General features: G+C 37.6%; 1 protein-coding gene across 6 annotated transcripts in view; it reads left to right on the top strand.

Moving 5' to 3' along the window:
* The window catches only part of AKAP6 (A-kinase anchoring protein 6), a 487,418-nt gene that overhangs the window by 329,004 nt on the left and 141,829 nt on the right, over positions 1-16,585 (top strand). For all 6 annotated transcript variants that reach the window (XM_053224350.1, XM_015073684.3, XM_015073690.3 and 3 more), the window contains one exon: positions 11,023-11,171. In XM_053224350.1, the coding sequence (XP_053080325.1) occupies positions 11,023-11,171 (149 nt within the window). The remainder of the gene's footprint in view (positions 1-11,022; positions 11,172-16,585) is intronic.

Genomic DNA, 16,585 nt, shown 5'->3' on the forward strand with positions numbered 1-16,585 from the left:
GATATAGGTATAGCAGTACCATCTTTCTTTTTTTAATTGTTTTAAAAGTTTATTTATTTTGAGAAAGAGAGAGAGAGAACATAAGCGGGGTAAGGACAGACAGAAGGAGAGACAGAATCCTAAGAAGGCTCCACACTGTCAGTGCAGAGCCTGAACACCATCTTTCTTTTTATTTCTATTTGCATAGAACATCTTTTTTTCAGCACTTCCTTCAGTTTCTGTCTGTATCCTTAGATCTGAAGTGAGTGTCTTATATGCAACATATAGATGAATCTTGTTCTTTTATTCATTCATCCACTCTGTGCCTTTTGTTTGGAAAATTTAGTCCACTTATATTTAAAATAATTATCAACAGGTATGTATGTATTACCAGTTTATTAATTTTGTACTTCCTCTCTGTTCCTTTCTTCTGTTGTGGTTTGGTGATTTTCTTTAATGTTACGTTTAGATTCTTTTCTCCTTATCTTTTGTGTATCTACTGTAGATTTCTGCTTTGTGGTTACCATAAGATTCACATGTAACATCCTATGTATATTACAGTCTATTTTAAGTTGATAGCATCTTAAGTTTGAGCACATTCTGAAAAGTCTGCATTTTTACTCCCCTCCTCAATGTTCTGTTTTTGATGTCCTAGTTTACATTTTTTATTTTGTGTATCCCTTAACTAATTATTATGGTTATAGTTAATTTTACTACTTTTGTGTTTTAACCTTCTTATAGCTTTACATGTGGTTAATATACTACCTTTACAGTATACATGTATTTACTAGTGAGAGTTTTACATGCACATGTTTTCTTGTTACTAGTTTGTGCCTTTCTTTCCATTTTAAAGAAATCCTTTTAATATTACTTGTAAGGCCAGTTTAGTGGTGATGAACCCCTTTAATTTTGCTTATCAGAAAAACTCCTAATTTTTCCTTCAGTTCTGAATGATAAACTTGCCAGGTAGAGTGTTCTTGGTTTGAAGTTGTTTGTTTTGTTTTGTTTTGTTTTGTTTCTTGTTTGTTTGTTTGTCTGTTTGTTTTTTCCTTTTAGCAGTTTGAACATATCATACCACTCCCTTCTGGCCTGTAACATTTTGGCTGAAAAATCAGCTGATAACCTTATGGGGGCTCCTTTGTACGTAGCCATTGTTTTTCTCCTGTTGCTTTTAAGTATTCTCTCTTTAGCTTTTGACATTTTAATTTCAATCTGCCTTGGTGTGGAGATTTTTGGTTCATTTTATTTGGAACTCTCTGCTTCTCGGATTTGGATGTCTATTTCCTTCTCTATGTTAGGGAAGTTTTCAACCATTATTTCTTCAAGTAACTTTTCTACCACTTTTTCTTTCTCTCTCTTTTCCATCTATAATGCAGATGCTTTTCTCTTGATGTTTGGTGTCCCACAGGTCCCTTAAGCTATCTTCACTTAAAAAAATTTTTTTTTCTGTTCTCCTTGGATGAGTACCACTGCCTTGTCTTCCAAGTCACTGATCCTTTCTTCTAGTTCTTCCAGTCTGATGTTGAACTTGTCTAGCGTATTTTTTAGTTCAGCTATTGTATTATTCAGTTCTGTGAGTTCTGTTTGGTACTTTCTTATGTTTTCTATCTCTTTGTTGAAGTTCTTACTGTGTTCATCCATACTCCTAAGTTCATTAAACATCTTTATGACCATTACTTTGAGCTCTTTATCAGGTAGATTATTTATGTCCATTTCATTAAGGTCTTTTTCTGAGCTTTTGTCTTGTTTTTTTAACTGGGAACACATTCCTGTCTCTCTTCATTTTGCTTGACTCTTTGTGTTTGTTTCTATCTGTTAGATGAAACAGCTGCCTGTCATAGTCTTGAAGGAATGGCCTTATGTGGGTGATAGAACTTATGGTTCAACCTTGCTCTCTAGCTTTTGGTTGTTTCTCAGACCTTTGTGATTGTCTAAATAGCCTGATTTGTTGTGGATAGTTCCCTGCTGTTGAGGGTCTGCCTAAAGCTCTCAGTGTTCTAAATGGAGGGATCTAAGACAGTGCCTAGTTTTAGGGTAATTGTAAACCAGATCTTCAGGCAGCATCTTTTAAGGTATTTAAATATCTACAGTCTTGTGGGTCTACAATCATAAACCCTGCTGACTTCTAGATCAGGAGATCTGGAGGTATCTATTGGACAACAGTTGTAAATATTGTGGCTTTTGATGTGTGTATAAGCACCTTTCTGGGAGGTATCAGCTAGCTGTGGTGAGGCCAAAGAAGGATGAAAATATTATATCTTTCCACCCATATTCCCTGGGGGCAACTCTGTTGCCTCTGGATTAGGGCAAACCTAAAACCTGCCCCTCAGGCCTGAAGCTCCAGGACAAGAAAATAGGCCTTTTTTATATGATGGCTGTAGGTGATGGTCTAGTGTTTGTGCAGTGCCCTGGGGGTGGTAGCCTGCCAAAGACTATTTCCTCAATTGTTTCAGACCTTTGGGAACCAGAAATACAATCCCCCTGACTACCAGAGGCAGATGTTCAAGGAACATCCACTGTATGGGTTGCATGTTCCCACCAGCTACTGTGAAGAGGAGGGGAGTAAGGCTTGGAGATGCAGGGGTTGGGGGAGCACTCAGGTAGTCCTGCTATGATGCCTGAGGGATTATGGCTGTGGTATGTGGGGGCAGTGTGTTCAGCCAACCTAGCGAGGGTATAGTGGGGCATGGCTGCAACTCCTAGATGTAGGCACTCCCACCAGAGCTAGCAGGCTAGGAGGTAATGTGAAAATGTCCCTCCATGGGGCCAACACCAACAAGACAGAAGCAGAATGCAAAAATGGCTCCCACCAGTGCATTTGTCCTCAGAGAGAGAATTCCAACAGGCTCCTGACTTTCTGGTAGATACTTTAATATTAACAAATGAGTGTCCTTCATTTATGATAAGTGCATTTTAAACTGTGCCTTTGTGCGGGGTCCCTAGGCTACTGGGTTTGTGCATGAACCCTTTAAGGGTAGATTTTACATTCCCTACAGCCCTATAGTTTTCCTAGAAGTAAGTCCTATTGGTTTTTGAGGCCAGACGCTTTAGGACCCATCTCTCCATTGCAGTTTATTCTTTGCTGTGGAGGTGCTGTTCAGCTACCTTTCAGGTCCTTTTCAGATAGAATTATTCCATATGTAGCTGTATATTTGTTGTGTTCATGGGAGAAGGTGAGTTCAGGATTCTTCTATACTGTCATCTCAAACCCTCCTCAAAGGAGATGCACTTTGAATTCAGTTCCAGAGGTGAGTTATTTTAGGAAATTATGAACCACCTACAATGACGACAAAAGCAAAAATGCCCCCAAATAACTAGAATCTTGAGGGAAAAAAACCCAGGAATACTGTAAAATGACAACTCTAAATCCTGGAGTGAGTATGGGGAGCTCTACCAAACAAAATTATGGAGATTTACAGTATAGATTCTAATAAACCCTGGAAGTCCTTGTCAGGACTGTGGGGTCTTGAGACCTATAGGTGCTTCCAGAAGAAGAGGCAGTCTCGGCTAGTTGCATGAGAGGGATACAATGGGGAAGAAAAAGAGAAGTCATAGTAAATATTTATATAAGGAGGAGAAGACTGCATGTGCTTACATTTACTGCATCAAAGGTTAAAAAATTCTGTGTAGTAAAAGTAGAAATATATTTCCAAATGACAAAATTATTGCCAGAAAAAGTACTATCTTCTCTCTTTTTTACCCCCCCACATTATATTAAACGATCTTCCTGAGTAACTGTGGATTCTTCCAAAAACAAACTATGGCATTGTTAATGTCTCCTTCAAAAGCTCAAATACTCTTTTTCTTTAAAATGAGAAATCAGATTTTATTAAGCTAAAACAAGTTCCTACCCAGAAGACTTAAAGACTTAAAACTTGTTTTGAAACGCATTGTGAAGATAACCACATGAAGAAAATAGCTCAAGTTTTTATTCTATGTGTGTGTGACTGCCATCGTTAGTTTCTAATATAGTGTATGACGTATAAGATCACTCTGTTAGCTGAATAAAACATTATCAAGTGATTCCTGAATTAAAGCTTTCCTTTTCTTCTTTTCTTCTTAGAGAAAAGTAAGTAAGTTATATATTTCAATAATTTTCTTTTGTGAAAGAGAAGAATCTCCTTTTTAAGTGAGAATGATGCCAACAGTTTCAGAAATCAAGCTGAGGCTGCAGCCTTCAAACAATCTATTTTATTTCTTTGTACATTTTAAACTGTTTCAGATTTTCAAACTCAGTAAAATTTATTCAGCCAATTTTTATAGAGTACCTGTGATATACCCTATGCTGTGCTAGGTGCTGTTGATACTGCAACAAGCACATAGACAAAGTCCCTGCCCTCATGGGGCTTCTAATCCACTGGAGGAAGATGGACAATACAAAATAAGTAACATATTTTGGCTAGATATGGTAAATATGTATGAAAGAGTATAAGGATGTGGGGGGTGGGTGTAAGTTGAATTTTTAAGTAGGAGATCAGAGAAGACCTGAATGAGAAGATGGCATTTTTGCAAAGACCTGAGAGAGGTTAGGGACTGAGCTGTCATGCAAATAAGGCCAAGTGCCCGTAGAGCATGCCTACTAGCCCTGCTGGAGCAGGTCAGTATAGGTTGAGGACTAAGGACTAACTGTTGGCATGGGGAATGTGAACAAAACCCTGACTGGAGTGTGTTCAAGAGAAAATAAGAGAGGAATTGGACATAGTGAATAGATAGTGTATATCTATATAGTATAAAAGTGAGTTTGCAATAATGGAGAACAGAGAAATGGGGCTTTGGCCAGGGGATAGATTAGTGTCAATTGGTGTATAAGGATTATTTTTCCTTTCCTTTCTTTCTTTCTTTCTTTCTTTCTTTCTTTCTTTCTTTCTTTCTTTCTTTTTCTCAGCAAGGGAAAAGCAACAGCATTTTTTTTCTGGCTGATGTGGTGATGAGAGTAATACACAAGAGAGAAAAAAAAACTGTATGCAGGAAAGAAGGGCGATTTACCACAGAGGTGACAATCTTTATGTAGATAAGAGGAGATCTGGTGCACAGGTGAAGGGGACCAGACTTAGAAAGGAAAAAGGACTGTTTCCACAGAAACAGGAGGGAAGGAAGAGGATGTGGACCCAAAGGCAAGAAGGCAGGTAGTTGTGGTGGGAAGCTATGAAATACAGTATGAATGAGTGGGCAGACTTCTAATAGCATGAGTTAAGAAATAGTGAAATTAATTTTAACATTCTCAGGATACATAACCCAGCAAAGGGTGCTGGGACATGCAGCAATGATGAAATAATTGATATTTCTTGACTAAATCAGTGCTTTTTAAGGCAAGGATAAGGGATATGTCTATATGTAATTATAAAAGTGATTATGTGTTTAATCATTAAAGATTGTTAGGACACAATGGAGTACTACGTGGCAATGAGAAAGAATGAAATATGGCCCTTTGTAGCAACGTGGATGGAACTGGAGAGTGTGATGCTAAATGAAAAAAGCCATACAGAGAAAGACAGATACCATATGTTTTCACTCTTATGTGGATTCTGAGAAACTTAACAGAAACCCATGGGGGAGGGTAAGGAAAAAAAAAAAAGGAGGTTAGAGTGAGAGAGAGCCAAAGCATAAGAGACTCTTAAAAACTGAGAACAAACTGAGGGTTGATGGGGGGTGGGAGGGAGAGGAGGGTGGGTGATGGGTATAGAGGAGGGCACCTTTTGGGATGAGCCCTGGGTGTTGTATGGAAACCAATTTGACAATAAATTTCATATATTGAAAAAAAAAGATTGTTAAGAAATTTAACCCTTCCCGCAAATTTATCATGGGTTAGCTATATTGTTATTCGATTCAGTATCAAGGGGAACTGTATGGTTGAGTAATTATTCAGGCCCTAAAAGAAGATTATTGAATTTGGATCACTACATATGAAGCCAAATTTAAGTAAACTATTTTAACACACTGTGCCTTATATTCTGATTAAGTTATTAATGGTTAGTCTAAATTTGAACAGGTGTATCCCTTGTGACTTAGGTTCTAGGTGCTTATAAAACAAAGGCACAAAGGTGCTATTAGGACTAGCGAAGGAATGCAAAGGAATTATATTCAACCTCAGATGGGAAGGCAGTGTTTCTAACTTTATTATGTGTATTAGTCTGCTAGGGTGGCAATAACAAAATACCACAGACTGGTGGCTTAAACAGCAGAAATGTATTTCTCACAGTTGTGGAAGCTAAAAATTCCAAATCAAGATGTTGGCAGGTTTGATTTCTTGTAAGGCATCGCTCTTTAGCTTGGAAACGTCCATCTTCTCGCTGTGTCCTCACATGGCCTTTTCTCTTTGTCCCTACTTTTCATCTTCTTATAAAGACACCATTCCTATTGGATTAGGGCCCCACCCTTGTGACCTCATTTAATCTTAATTCCCTCCTTAAAGACTATCTCCAAATATGGTCATATTGGGTGTTAGGACTTCAACATATGAATTGGGGGTGGGAGGAGCTCAGTCCATATTATGTTAAAGGTTTACTAGAGGTACAAGTTACTAGAATCTCTTAGGCATTTATTTGGGACACTGGCCTTCTGGCCTGATGGAAACTTGATTCCTTCTCAATGCAGTATTCCCAAAGTACATCAGGAGGTAAGTGCTTTATGAGCATATTTGGACTAATCCATCAGATGACTCCCTTGCCATGAGAGAAAAGGAGAGATGGAGGAAGATTAAGGCCATTACAGAAACAGTGGCATCTTCTGTTGTCATGTTGTTGGATAGCATCCAAATTCTCTAAACTGACATCCTCTTCTCTGTAAGACTCTTCATCTAAATGCCCCAAAGCTCCAGCCCCCTCTCTGAACATGCCATATCCTTTCATGACTCTAGGCCTTTGAACAAACAAGTCACTGTCTATAAAGAATCTATCTGCTTCTTCACCTGACAAAATCATACCCATCCTCCCAGATCTGGCTCAAATGACACCTCTCCTAGGCTTTTACTGCCCATTCCTCATTTTCAGACAATTAGTTGTTTGTTTTTTTTTAATTCCCATCCTCCCCACATTCATTTTACATAGCACACTTGAGGCTATCTGTTGGCATAGCTCTTTCCTTCTCCAAAGGGACTGTTTTTTCCTCGTTGTACACATAGTCCCGGGTGCAGTTCCTGACACATGTTGAAGGCTCAATGCACATATGAGTAATAAGTGGATAGATGGATGAATGTATAATTCATTTATTCAACAGTTATTTTCTGAGCCCCTATCATATTCTGCCAAGGTGCTGGGAGTACAAAATAACAAAGGAGACAGACAGACCCAGTCCCATTATGGAGCTTAGAGTCTGGAGACAGAGACAGAGTATAAACAAGTAAATATGAGAATTTTTAATTGTGATATATTCTGTAAAAGAAATTAATACTGTTCCAAAGGAGAAAAAAAATAGAATGAATATACCTTTCGTAGGGTGATCAGGGAAGGCCTTTCGAGAGATAAAATGTCAACTGAGAAGTGAAGGATGAGAAGACATTAGTAAGAGAGTATTCCAGAGAAAGAGAGCAATATGTGCAAAGGCCCTGAGATTGGAAAGAGTTGTTTAAAGAACTGAAAATAGAGATGACAGGGCATGGGGATCATGAGAAAGACAATTAGAAAATGACATCTGAAGAACCAAATGTCTTGGAGCATAGAAGTTTGGGATGTTTGTTTGTTTGTTTTTGGGTTTTTGTTTGTTTTGTTTTGTTATTTTATTTTATTTTTTTATGAGAACCACTGAGGCCACTATAAAGGAAGATTGGAGGGGCAGGAATGGGTGAGTAGAGATGAATGTTAGAAGATAACTGTTGCACTGCAGAGGAGCGGTGATGAAGGCGTGGACTAGGCTAGCAGGAATGCAGATTGGGGAGACAGACTGGAGAGACATTTTGGAAGAAGAATCAATGGAATTTAGAGAGTAAATGGCTGTGGGAAATGAGTAAAGGGAGGAATTAAGGACAACTTTCAGTTTTCTGACCTGAGCAACACATGGTGCCATTTATTTGAAAGGAAGGACGTAAGTGCAGAATGTTTTGGGGGATGTGGTGAGGATGAGAATGAAGCATTCAGTTTTGAATACTTGTGCCTAAAGTAAATCCAAGAAGCAGTGTCAGGTGTTTGCTTGGATGCATAATATGGAGCTCAGAAAAGATTAGGAGCCATTACTATATAGATTTCAGTGAAAGCCATGGAGAATAGTATAAATAAAGAAAAGCAATCCAGAATTAAGCCCTGAAACAACAACTAGTGATCTCAGCTCTGATTCAGAAATCAATCAGTGAACCATCTGTAAAACAGATTTGGTGATGGTAGAGAAGGAAGGAAGGAGAGTGATTGAGAATCCATCACATTAGGTCAGCTAAGGGGTAATGCAGACTTTGAGTAGAATAAGTGAGAACTGATATTTTTTTCTGTCATCATATACTCTCTCCCATGGCATTCTCATTTCCTCTCCTAATGTCAGCCATTGCTTCTAGGTTTATATATCAGACTTAATTTTTTCCACTTGTTTACTGATCATCTCCTTTTGGGTGTTCCACCAGTACCTCAAACCAAAAGACTCAAATCCACATCATCTGTTTCATCCATCCATATTGCTGTTTTTTTACACCTACTCTAATTGATGGCACCATAGGCTTTTCAGCAACCAGGAAGTAACAAGTTGATCTGTCACTGTATTTGCACCCTCTTTTTCCTTTATTTTCCTTAATGAGTAAGTTGCCAAATTCTGTTGATAACATAACAGTAATGTTATTTAATCAAGTTGAGCTACCATTTGTAAAATATAGTATTTTACAGAGTATCCACTATTATCATAAATGCTAACAAATAAAATTCCTTTAATCAGAGATTCAGTGTTACTGTTTTTTAAAGTAGTATATTTTCTTCATATCTTCCTCTTAAAAATTTATCTTTGGACTAAGATATGAGAAAAATTTAACCAGTCTGCAGAGAGTTAGACTGGCAAAGCCATTCAACCTTAGCAGAAGGAGCTATTTTGGTTCTATTTTTATCATCACATTTAGGAATGAATCATTGAAAGCAGAGAGAGAAATAGAGATGGATAGGAAAGACTTGGGCCATCTAATTCATCTCTTTGTTAGTGCAGGGAAGTTTCCTATGTCAAATGCCTGTGAGATATTGTGCAATAAAAGTCTTACATTACAACATTTCAATCATTTTCATAAGGTGACTAATTATCTTTGAATTGCTCTCCGTATTGTTCTCTGAACTCCTTTCCATGTATCCCTGTCATATGAGAGGTATGTTCCTTTGTACACAGAAATGGCCTAGGGTCTCTGAGGGATGAGTTCCAGTTATTTTTTCTATAGTAGTGATGTCTACATTAAGTTGACTTCATTCTTGATGATTCTTTTTGTGACCAGTGACACACATTTGTGAGATCATTATCCAGAATGAGGATGGTCTGGCTTGTTATCTTAGGATGTTTAAAAACTTATGAGAATCTCTAGGGATCAGACATGTCCCTTGGCACCTAATGGTGGAGAAACAGTATTTGAATGGGTTTTCCAATAGAATACATGGTATGGGAAGACCTCTTTATTATCCCTACAGCTTGGAAGAGGGGAAGGATAAAAGGGGTTGGCATTTGGGAGGATTATTGTTTTTAAGTTCTTTGACTATTACTTTCCAATTAGTTTGGGCAAGAAAAATTCACATGAACCATTATCTAGATTATAGCTTTTAATTGATTTCTGAAATTTCAGTGATCAAAATATAGTAATTTTAGCATTTTTATAAGTTTCTCCTCTATAGTCTAGAGTGTTCATAATTAGCTGCTTGTAGAAAGCAACAACATAGGAACTTCAGAGATCTTACATTTCATAAACTACCCGTTTCATTTACAGAGTCCTGATTTGCTGTTTTAAGCAGCTGCCACTTTGTAACACTGTTTTTTGTTGTTGTTGTTGTTGTTGTGTTGTTTTGTTTTGTTTTTCTTCCATGGTCAAGTCTATACAGCCAGAGAGCAGGCAAAAGGCCTTGATTGGTTCACAAAAAGTAGGACCTCGTGTCTGACTTGGCTTTTCTTAAACATTACAGAATTCTGGCAACTACCCAACAGCTGACCCAGAACTGTTTTTAACACAATATGTAATTAAATTAGAAAGAAGTAGCAGTTTTAAGGCTTATCAGAAATGTTAACAGACATGGATGGATTTTGTGAAGTACGCCAAAAGAAAATAAGAGTTCCTTTGGTGCGCAGTGCACATGAAGTCAGCATTTCTCCCTCCCCTCTACCATGGGCACGCATTCCTGGTCTCATCTGGTGTTCTGGGGAACCCTAAAGCCACAGGGATCATAACAGCTGCAATAAATAAAGCATCTATTCAATAAATTTCCATGCCAAATATTATTCAGCATTCTTTTGGCCTTGGTTTGATAGAAAACAGCATGGTGAACTTACTACCTCTCTTTACTACAGTAAGCCCCAAGTAACTATGAAAGATGTAACAATTCAAACCAACATGTAAGCAAAATCATGATTCTGTCTGTTTTAAAATTAAGGTAATAATACAGGGGACCCCCCCCAAAAAAGTAACAAAGGAAGTCTATTGTCATTATTGAAGATACATTAGAATTTGTACTAGGCTTTTATTCTTCTCAGGGAAGATAATGAGAAACGTTCAGAATATATGTCCATGAAAATGTATGGGTTTGAGGGAGATCTTTAAAAAATAAATGTTACATATGTGGCAATATAAGGAAGAATATTATTAAGGAATTTCACAGAATTTTTATGTAAAATCTCATCATGCAGTATTATGATCACAGGGATATTTTGTGATATTTACTGAGTCTTCTGAGAGTTCACTTATTCAAGTCATATTTTAAGGAGGAACTTATAAGATTCAGATCTAAAGTATAATTCTGTAATACGCCCAGCTGATCCCATTAAATCCAACCCAAAAAGGAACGGTATAATGATGTGAACAATTCCCATTCTTTGAGTTGTTACACCTCACTTGAAATGCATTCCTTCTGGATTAAAACAGCAATTCCCCTTTGTTTCTCTCTCCAGGCTGAGGTTCAGCTATGCTACCTGGAAGCACAAAGAGATGCTGTTGAGCAGATGTCCCTAAAGCTGTACAGCGAGCAGTACACCAGCAGCAGCAAGAGGAAAGAAGAGTTTGCTGATATGTCAAAAGTTCATTCAGTGGGAGGCAATGGGTAGGGAGCTATTCTTTTTGTTGTTTTATTCTCACTAATCTCTACTTTTTCAATGATTCTCCACTGGTTAGTGTTAGACAAGGCATTTCCTCCTTAGCTAACAGACCAGTCGAAGCTCAGTAGAGTAGGCGTTTACGTTCTTTTCCATTTGTGCCAGAATGGAAGAGTGTGGATTTTATCAGGCTCTCTCATCTAACCCAGAACTTCCTAACTTTCTTGTTATTTTTTTCAAAACAGCCTTTTTGCAAGCTTCAAATCTCTGTTTCAAAGTAGTGATGTTGGGAATGTTTATGTGACTATGTTGTGCTTATAGTATTGGTCTTTCTTCTTCATAAATTTTTTTCAGTGTTTTTTCCCCCTTTTTAACTTCAGCATTTATTTTAAAGTCTATCCAAGGGACTTTGAAATATCAAAATCTCACTGGAAATTTGGTACTACATAATTTTCCTGAAAACATAGATATTTAATAATTCTTCATAGACACTGGGTTAGCCAGTTGCATTCACATAAAGTCAATTAGAATAACAGTCTAGCACTAGAATTGTCCATGGTATGTGAAAGGACCCAACAAATTCAGTGACCCATCAACAACTTCCCTCAGCCTGACACACATGGCTGTATTTACATTGTACTAAATACCCAAATATACTATATTCAATTTATATATACTATGTTCAATTATACTATTGAATAAATAACTTACACTTTCAGATATTTCCAAATGACTTAAAAGTTTTTTTTAACATTTATTTATTATTGAGAGACAGAGTGAGACACAGCATGAGCAGGGGAGGGGCAGAGAGAGGAGACACAGAATCTGAAACAGGCTCCAGGCTCTGAGCTGTCAGCACAGAGCCCAACGTGGGGCTTGAACCCACAAACCGTTAGATCATGACCTGAGCTGAAGTCAGATGCTTAACCAACTGAGCCACCTGGGCGCCCCACTGTGCCACCCAGGCGCCCCTCCAAATGACTTTCAAGTTATGCAAATACTGCATGTATATATATATATTTTTTCTTTTTTTTTCTTTTCTGGCTCAATTCTATTATTTTATAGGCGATTATTAAAGAATAAAAGAATACTAATTAAATTTAATTATTTCATTATTTTAATGACTTAAGAATAAGTATACTCATAAAAATGGGAACAGTAACCTATTTCACTTTTATACTTGCGCCAGACAATAAGGGGGAGAAACTGTTCCCTCAAGTTCCATTACATACATGTTAATAAGCGTCATATGGGGTTTAACTGTAGCCAAAATATTCCCTGAAAAGGCAGGAAGAAAGAAATCTTTTTGTGCACTTGTTTGCATTTACACTTTAAATGCATATAGTTACAGATATTTTGGGATAAATTAAGTACTGATTATAAATTCTGTCTTGTGATATAACCTAAGGTCTAAGAATACAGGAAAATGATGCGGGTTATAATTCTGTTTAGGAAATGGACTAAATTTTCCTAATTTTCAAATTTTCAAATTTCAAATTTTCAAATCTATATAATTTGTTGCTCTATCAAGATATTAAAAAAATTTTTTTTGATGTTTATTTTTGAGAGACAGCATGCACACGCAAGCAAGTGGGGGAGGGGCAAAGAGAGAGGGAGACACAAAATCCAAAGCCTCCTCCAGGCTCTGAGCTGTCAGCACAGAGCCCAGCATGGGGCTCAAACCCATTAACCATGAGATCATGACCTGAGCCAAATTCGGACGCTTAACCAAATGAGCCACCCAGGTTCCTCTCTATCAAGATATTTTTTATATACAGATACATTATGTATATAGAAAAGCATTGCAGCATATAAGAAAGAAAAGGTTAGGTCTTGGAGCATGAACAATAAGCTGTTTTGAGGCTTTAATGTGCTTTAATTTCTCTCTGTGCCTAAATAGTCTTTGGCGTAGATGCAAGCACAAACTTTAGGTCACATTTTCATGTTTTCTGAAAGCCCTGGGGACTGAGCGGGCACCTCGTGCTTCTGACCTCAGATTCCAAGGACCCAACCTGAGTACTTACTCTGGGCTTCAAAAATCATAAATTTGCCCTGGGAATTGCTTAGTTAACAACAAGCATTGTTCTGTGAAGTGGGAGTAGGTGAACTTGCCTGATATCCTTTGTTTATGCTCCTTGGGGTGCTGAAGGCTGTGCATTGTGCAGAAATTTAAGAGCGTACTGAAGAAAAGGCAGCTATTTAATACTAAAGACAAAAACCATATACTCCTTTCTATTTTCTGTTTACATACAGAAAAGCATTGTTTGAGGAATGCATGTGGGTGAGGTTATCTGGGGTGTCCTGCCCCCGAGACTCTCTGCTCCCACAGTCAAATCCTTAATTCTGGAGCCTTAAGAACACCGCCTTGTAAAATTATCTGCTCCAATGATACATAAACTTCATTAATAGTTAGTTTTGTTGCATAGAATGAGCGTTGTTTGCAATAAGCAATTGTGGGAATAGTGTGGGCTTTCTAGGGTCTTCATTCCATATACAGACATCCAATCTACTAAAGAGAAAATTAAGGACTCCTGGGTGGCTCAGTTGGTTAAATGTCCAACTCTTGGTTTTGGCTCAGGTCATGATCTCATAGTTTGTGAGCTTGAGCCCCACATCAGTCTCTGTGCTGACAGTACAGAGCCTGCTTGGAATTCTCTCCCTCCCTCTCTCTCTGCACCTTCTCTGCGCGCTCTCTCTCTCTATCTCAAAATAAATAACTAAACTTAAAAAAATTTTTTAATTAAGCTGGTGATACAATTTGTATATTTTTATTTCCTCCCCATGTCTACATGCACACTATCAGTATGTGGTTGAAAAAATGTATAAGCTACTCCAGGGAAAACTCAGCAGCTGGATAGAATGGTGATCTTAAATTTCTAGGAAGTTTACATAACCACAGTATTGCTTAGAAATGAATTTTAATCGCTTTTTGGATTTTTGCCTAAGATCAAGTGTAGAAATGAATTTTAACCTCAGGGCACCTGGGTGGTTCAGTCGGTTAAGTATCTAATGCTCAGTTTCAGCTCATGTCATGATCTCACAGTTTTGTGAGTGTGAGCCCTGCATTGGGCTCTGTGCTGACCGTGTAGATGGATCCTGCTTGGGATTCTTTCTCCCTCTCCCTCTCTCTCTCCTCCTACCCTGCTCAGGATGTTTCCATGTCTCTCAAAATAAATAAATGAACTTAAAATATTTCTTAAAGAAATGAATTTTAACCCCTCTGGCTTAATGAAAAGTTGGGTAGCAAAGTGATAGAACAGAGCTTATATACAACTATGAACTGTGTGTTGAACAGTCATGAATATTTGTGGTAGGAAGATTTCTTTGAATATGTGGGACTGTGTGAGTGATAGTAGCAGAGTTGTTTACCTATGGGAGACCGTTGGCACTGGCTCCAGCACCACAAAGCGGGAAACTATGGCTTCCTGGAGGGACATGCAATGCACGAATCACTGATGATTATTTATGGGAGCAGATTGGTGCTTTTTGATTCCTGCCAAGTTAAATGAAAACACTTACAGATTTGTTGTTTTGTTTGTTTTTTTTGTTTGTTTGTTTCCTTCGCCTAGTAAATATCCACTGAAGGCCTACTATGTGAATGACACAATGGTCTGAGCAAAGTTTGTCAAGAACACTTACCTTTTGTATATTTTGTAAAGTGTAACCATCTCTTTTCTTGACACCTCTTTCTATCCAGACGTTGTCTGATTTCATTTTTTAAATGAATTTCAAAGATGCTGTTTAATTCATTAAGTAGCATCCTACTTGCTGTCAAGACTTACTGTCGATCACAAACCACATCTTTTGTTCAGTTTATAAATGATAGAACTGGGAGGTAAAAAGGCTGGGGTGACTGGCATGCCCAGGATGATTTTTTAAGTTGGAGCTAAGACTTCAGTGCAGGACCCTGGGTCTGAATGCAGTAGACAGTTCAAAAAGTCATGCTTTGCCTTCTCTCTGAGGATTTCATTCAGACTCTCGATAAACATTTTTCCCCCCTCTAAATCCTAGGTTGTGCATATTCCATAGTGTATGAAATTTAATTATGGTATTTTTCTACTATGGAGAAATTGAAGAGTCTTAAGGAGATTTCATTAAAGCCACAAGGAAGTTTGAGCAAAAACATTCGGAAGTAGACTTAAGTGAAGACAAAATTGACTTCAGTCATTAATTTGACAAATATTACTAATATGAAGTATAGAGATTAAAGGCAAAAAAGAGAGGTTCACAGTTTGGTAGAAGGAGCCAGTTTATAAACAACATGGAATAAAGGATCACAAGTGCTAAGTTAGAAACCGTTATTTGGGTAGGGGCTTCGGCTCAGGGAAGACATAGCTCAATTCTGACTATGGTAGGAGATCTGGAGCAGATTACGAATGACAGCAGGGAGAGGATTTTTGAAAGAAGGCTTGGTCAGTGATGTTGAACATCTTTTCATGTGTCTGTTGGCCATATGTATGTCTTCCTTGGAAAAATGTCTATTTAGGTCTTTTGCTCATTTTTAAATTGGATTATTTGGGGTTTTTTGGTATGGAGTAGTGTAAGTTCTTTATTTATTTTGGATACTAACCTTTTATCAGATATATCATTTATAAATATCTTCTCCTATTTAGTAGGTTGTCTTTTTGTTTTGTAAATGGTTCCCTTTGCTGTGCAAAAGCTTTTTATTTTGATGTAGTCACAATAGTTTATATTTGCTTTTGTTTCCCTCGCCTTAGGAGACATATCTAGAAAAATGTTGCTATGGTTGATGTCAGAGAAATTACTGCCTGTGTTGTCTTCTAGGATTTTTATGGTTTCAGGTCTCACATTTAGGTCTTTAATCTGTTTTGAATTCTTTTTTGTGTATGCTGTTAGAAAGTAGTCTAGTTTTATTCTTTTGCATGTGGCTGTCCAGTTTTCCCAGCACCACTTATTGAAAAGACTGTCTTTTTCCCACTATATATTTTTGCCTATGTTTATTGCAGCACTATTTACAATAGCCAAGACATAGAAGCATCCTCAGTGTCCATCAGTAGATAAATAAATAGGGAAAATGTAGGGTATATACACAATGGACTATTATACAGCCGTAGAAAAGGATGAGATCATACCATTTGAAACAACATGGATAGACCTAGTGAATATTATGCTAAGTGACATAGTAAGGCTGAAAAAGACAAATACCATAAGACTCCACTCATAAATGGAATTTAAAAAAAATGAATAAACAAACAAAAAGCAGAGTCAGAACAATAAATACAGAGAACAAACTGATGGTTTCCAGAGGGGAGGGGGAAGGGGGGGACAAAACAGGTGAAGGGAAAAAGGAGATACAGGCCTCCAGTTACGGAATAAGTCATGGAAATGAAAAGCAGAACATAAGGAATATAGTCAATGATCTTGTAATAGTGATGTAATGGGACAGATGGTAGCCATACTT

Source organism: Acinonyx jubatus, chromosome B3, assembly GCF_027475565.1.
Source record: "Acinonyx jubatus isolate Ajub_Pintada_27869175 chromosome B3, VMU_Ajub_asm_v1.0, whole genome shotgun sequence".
Classification (NCBI taxonomy): domain Eukaryota; kingdom Metazoa; phylum Chordata; class Mammalia; order Carnivora; family Felidae; genus Acinonyx; species Acinonyx jubatus.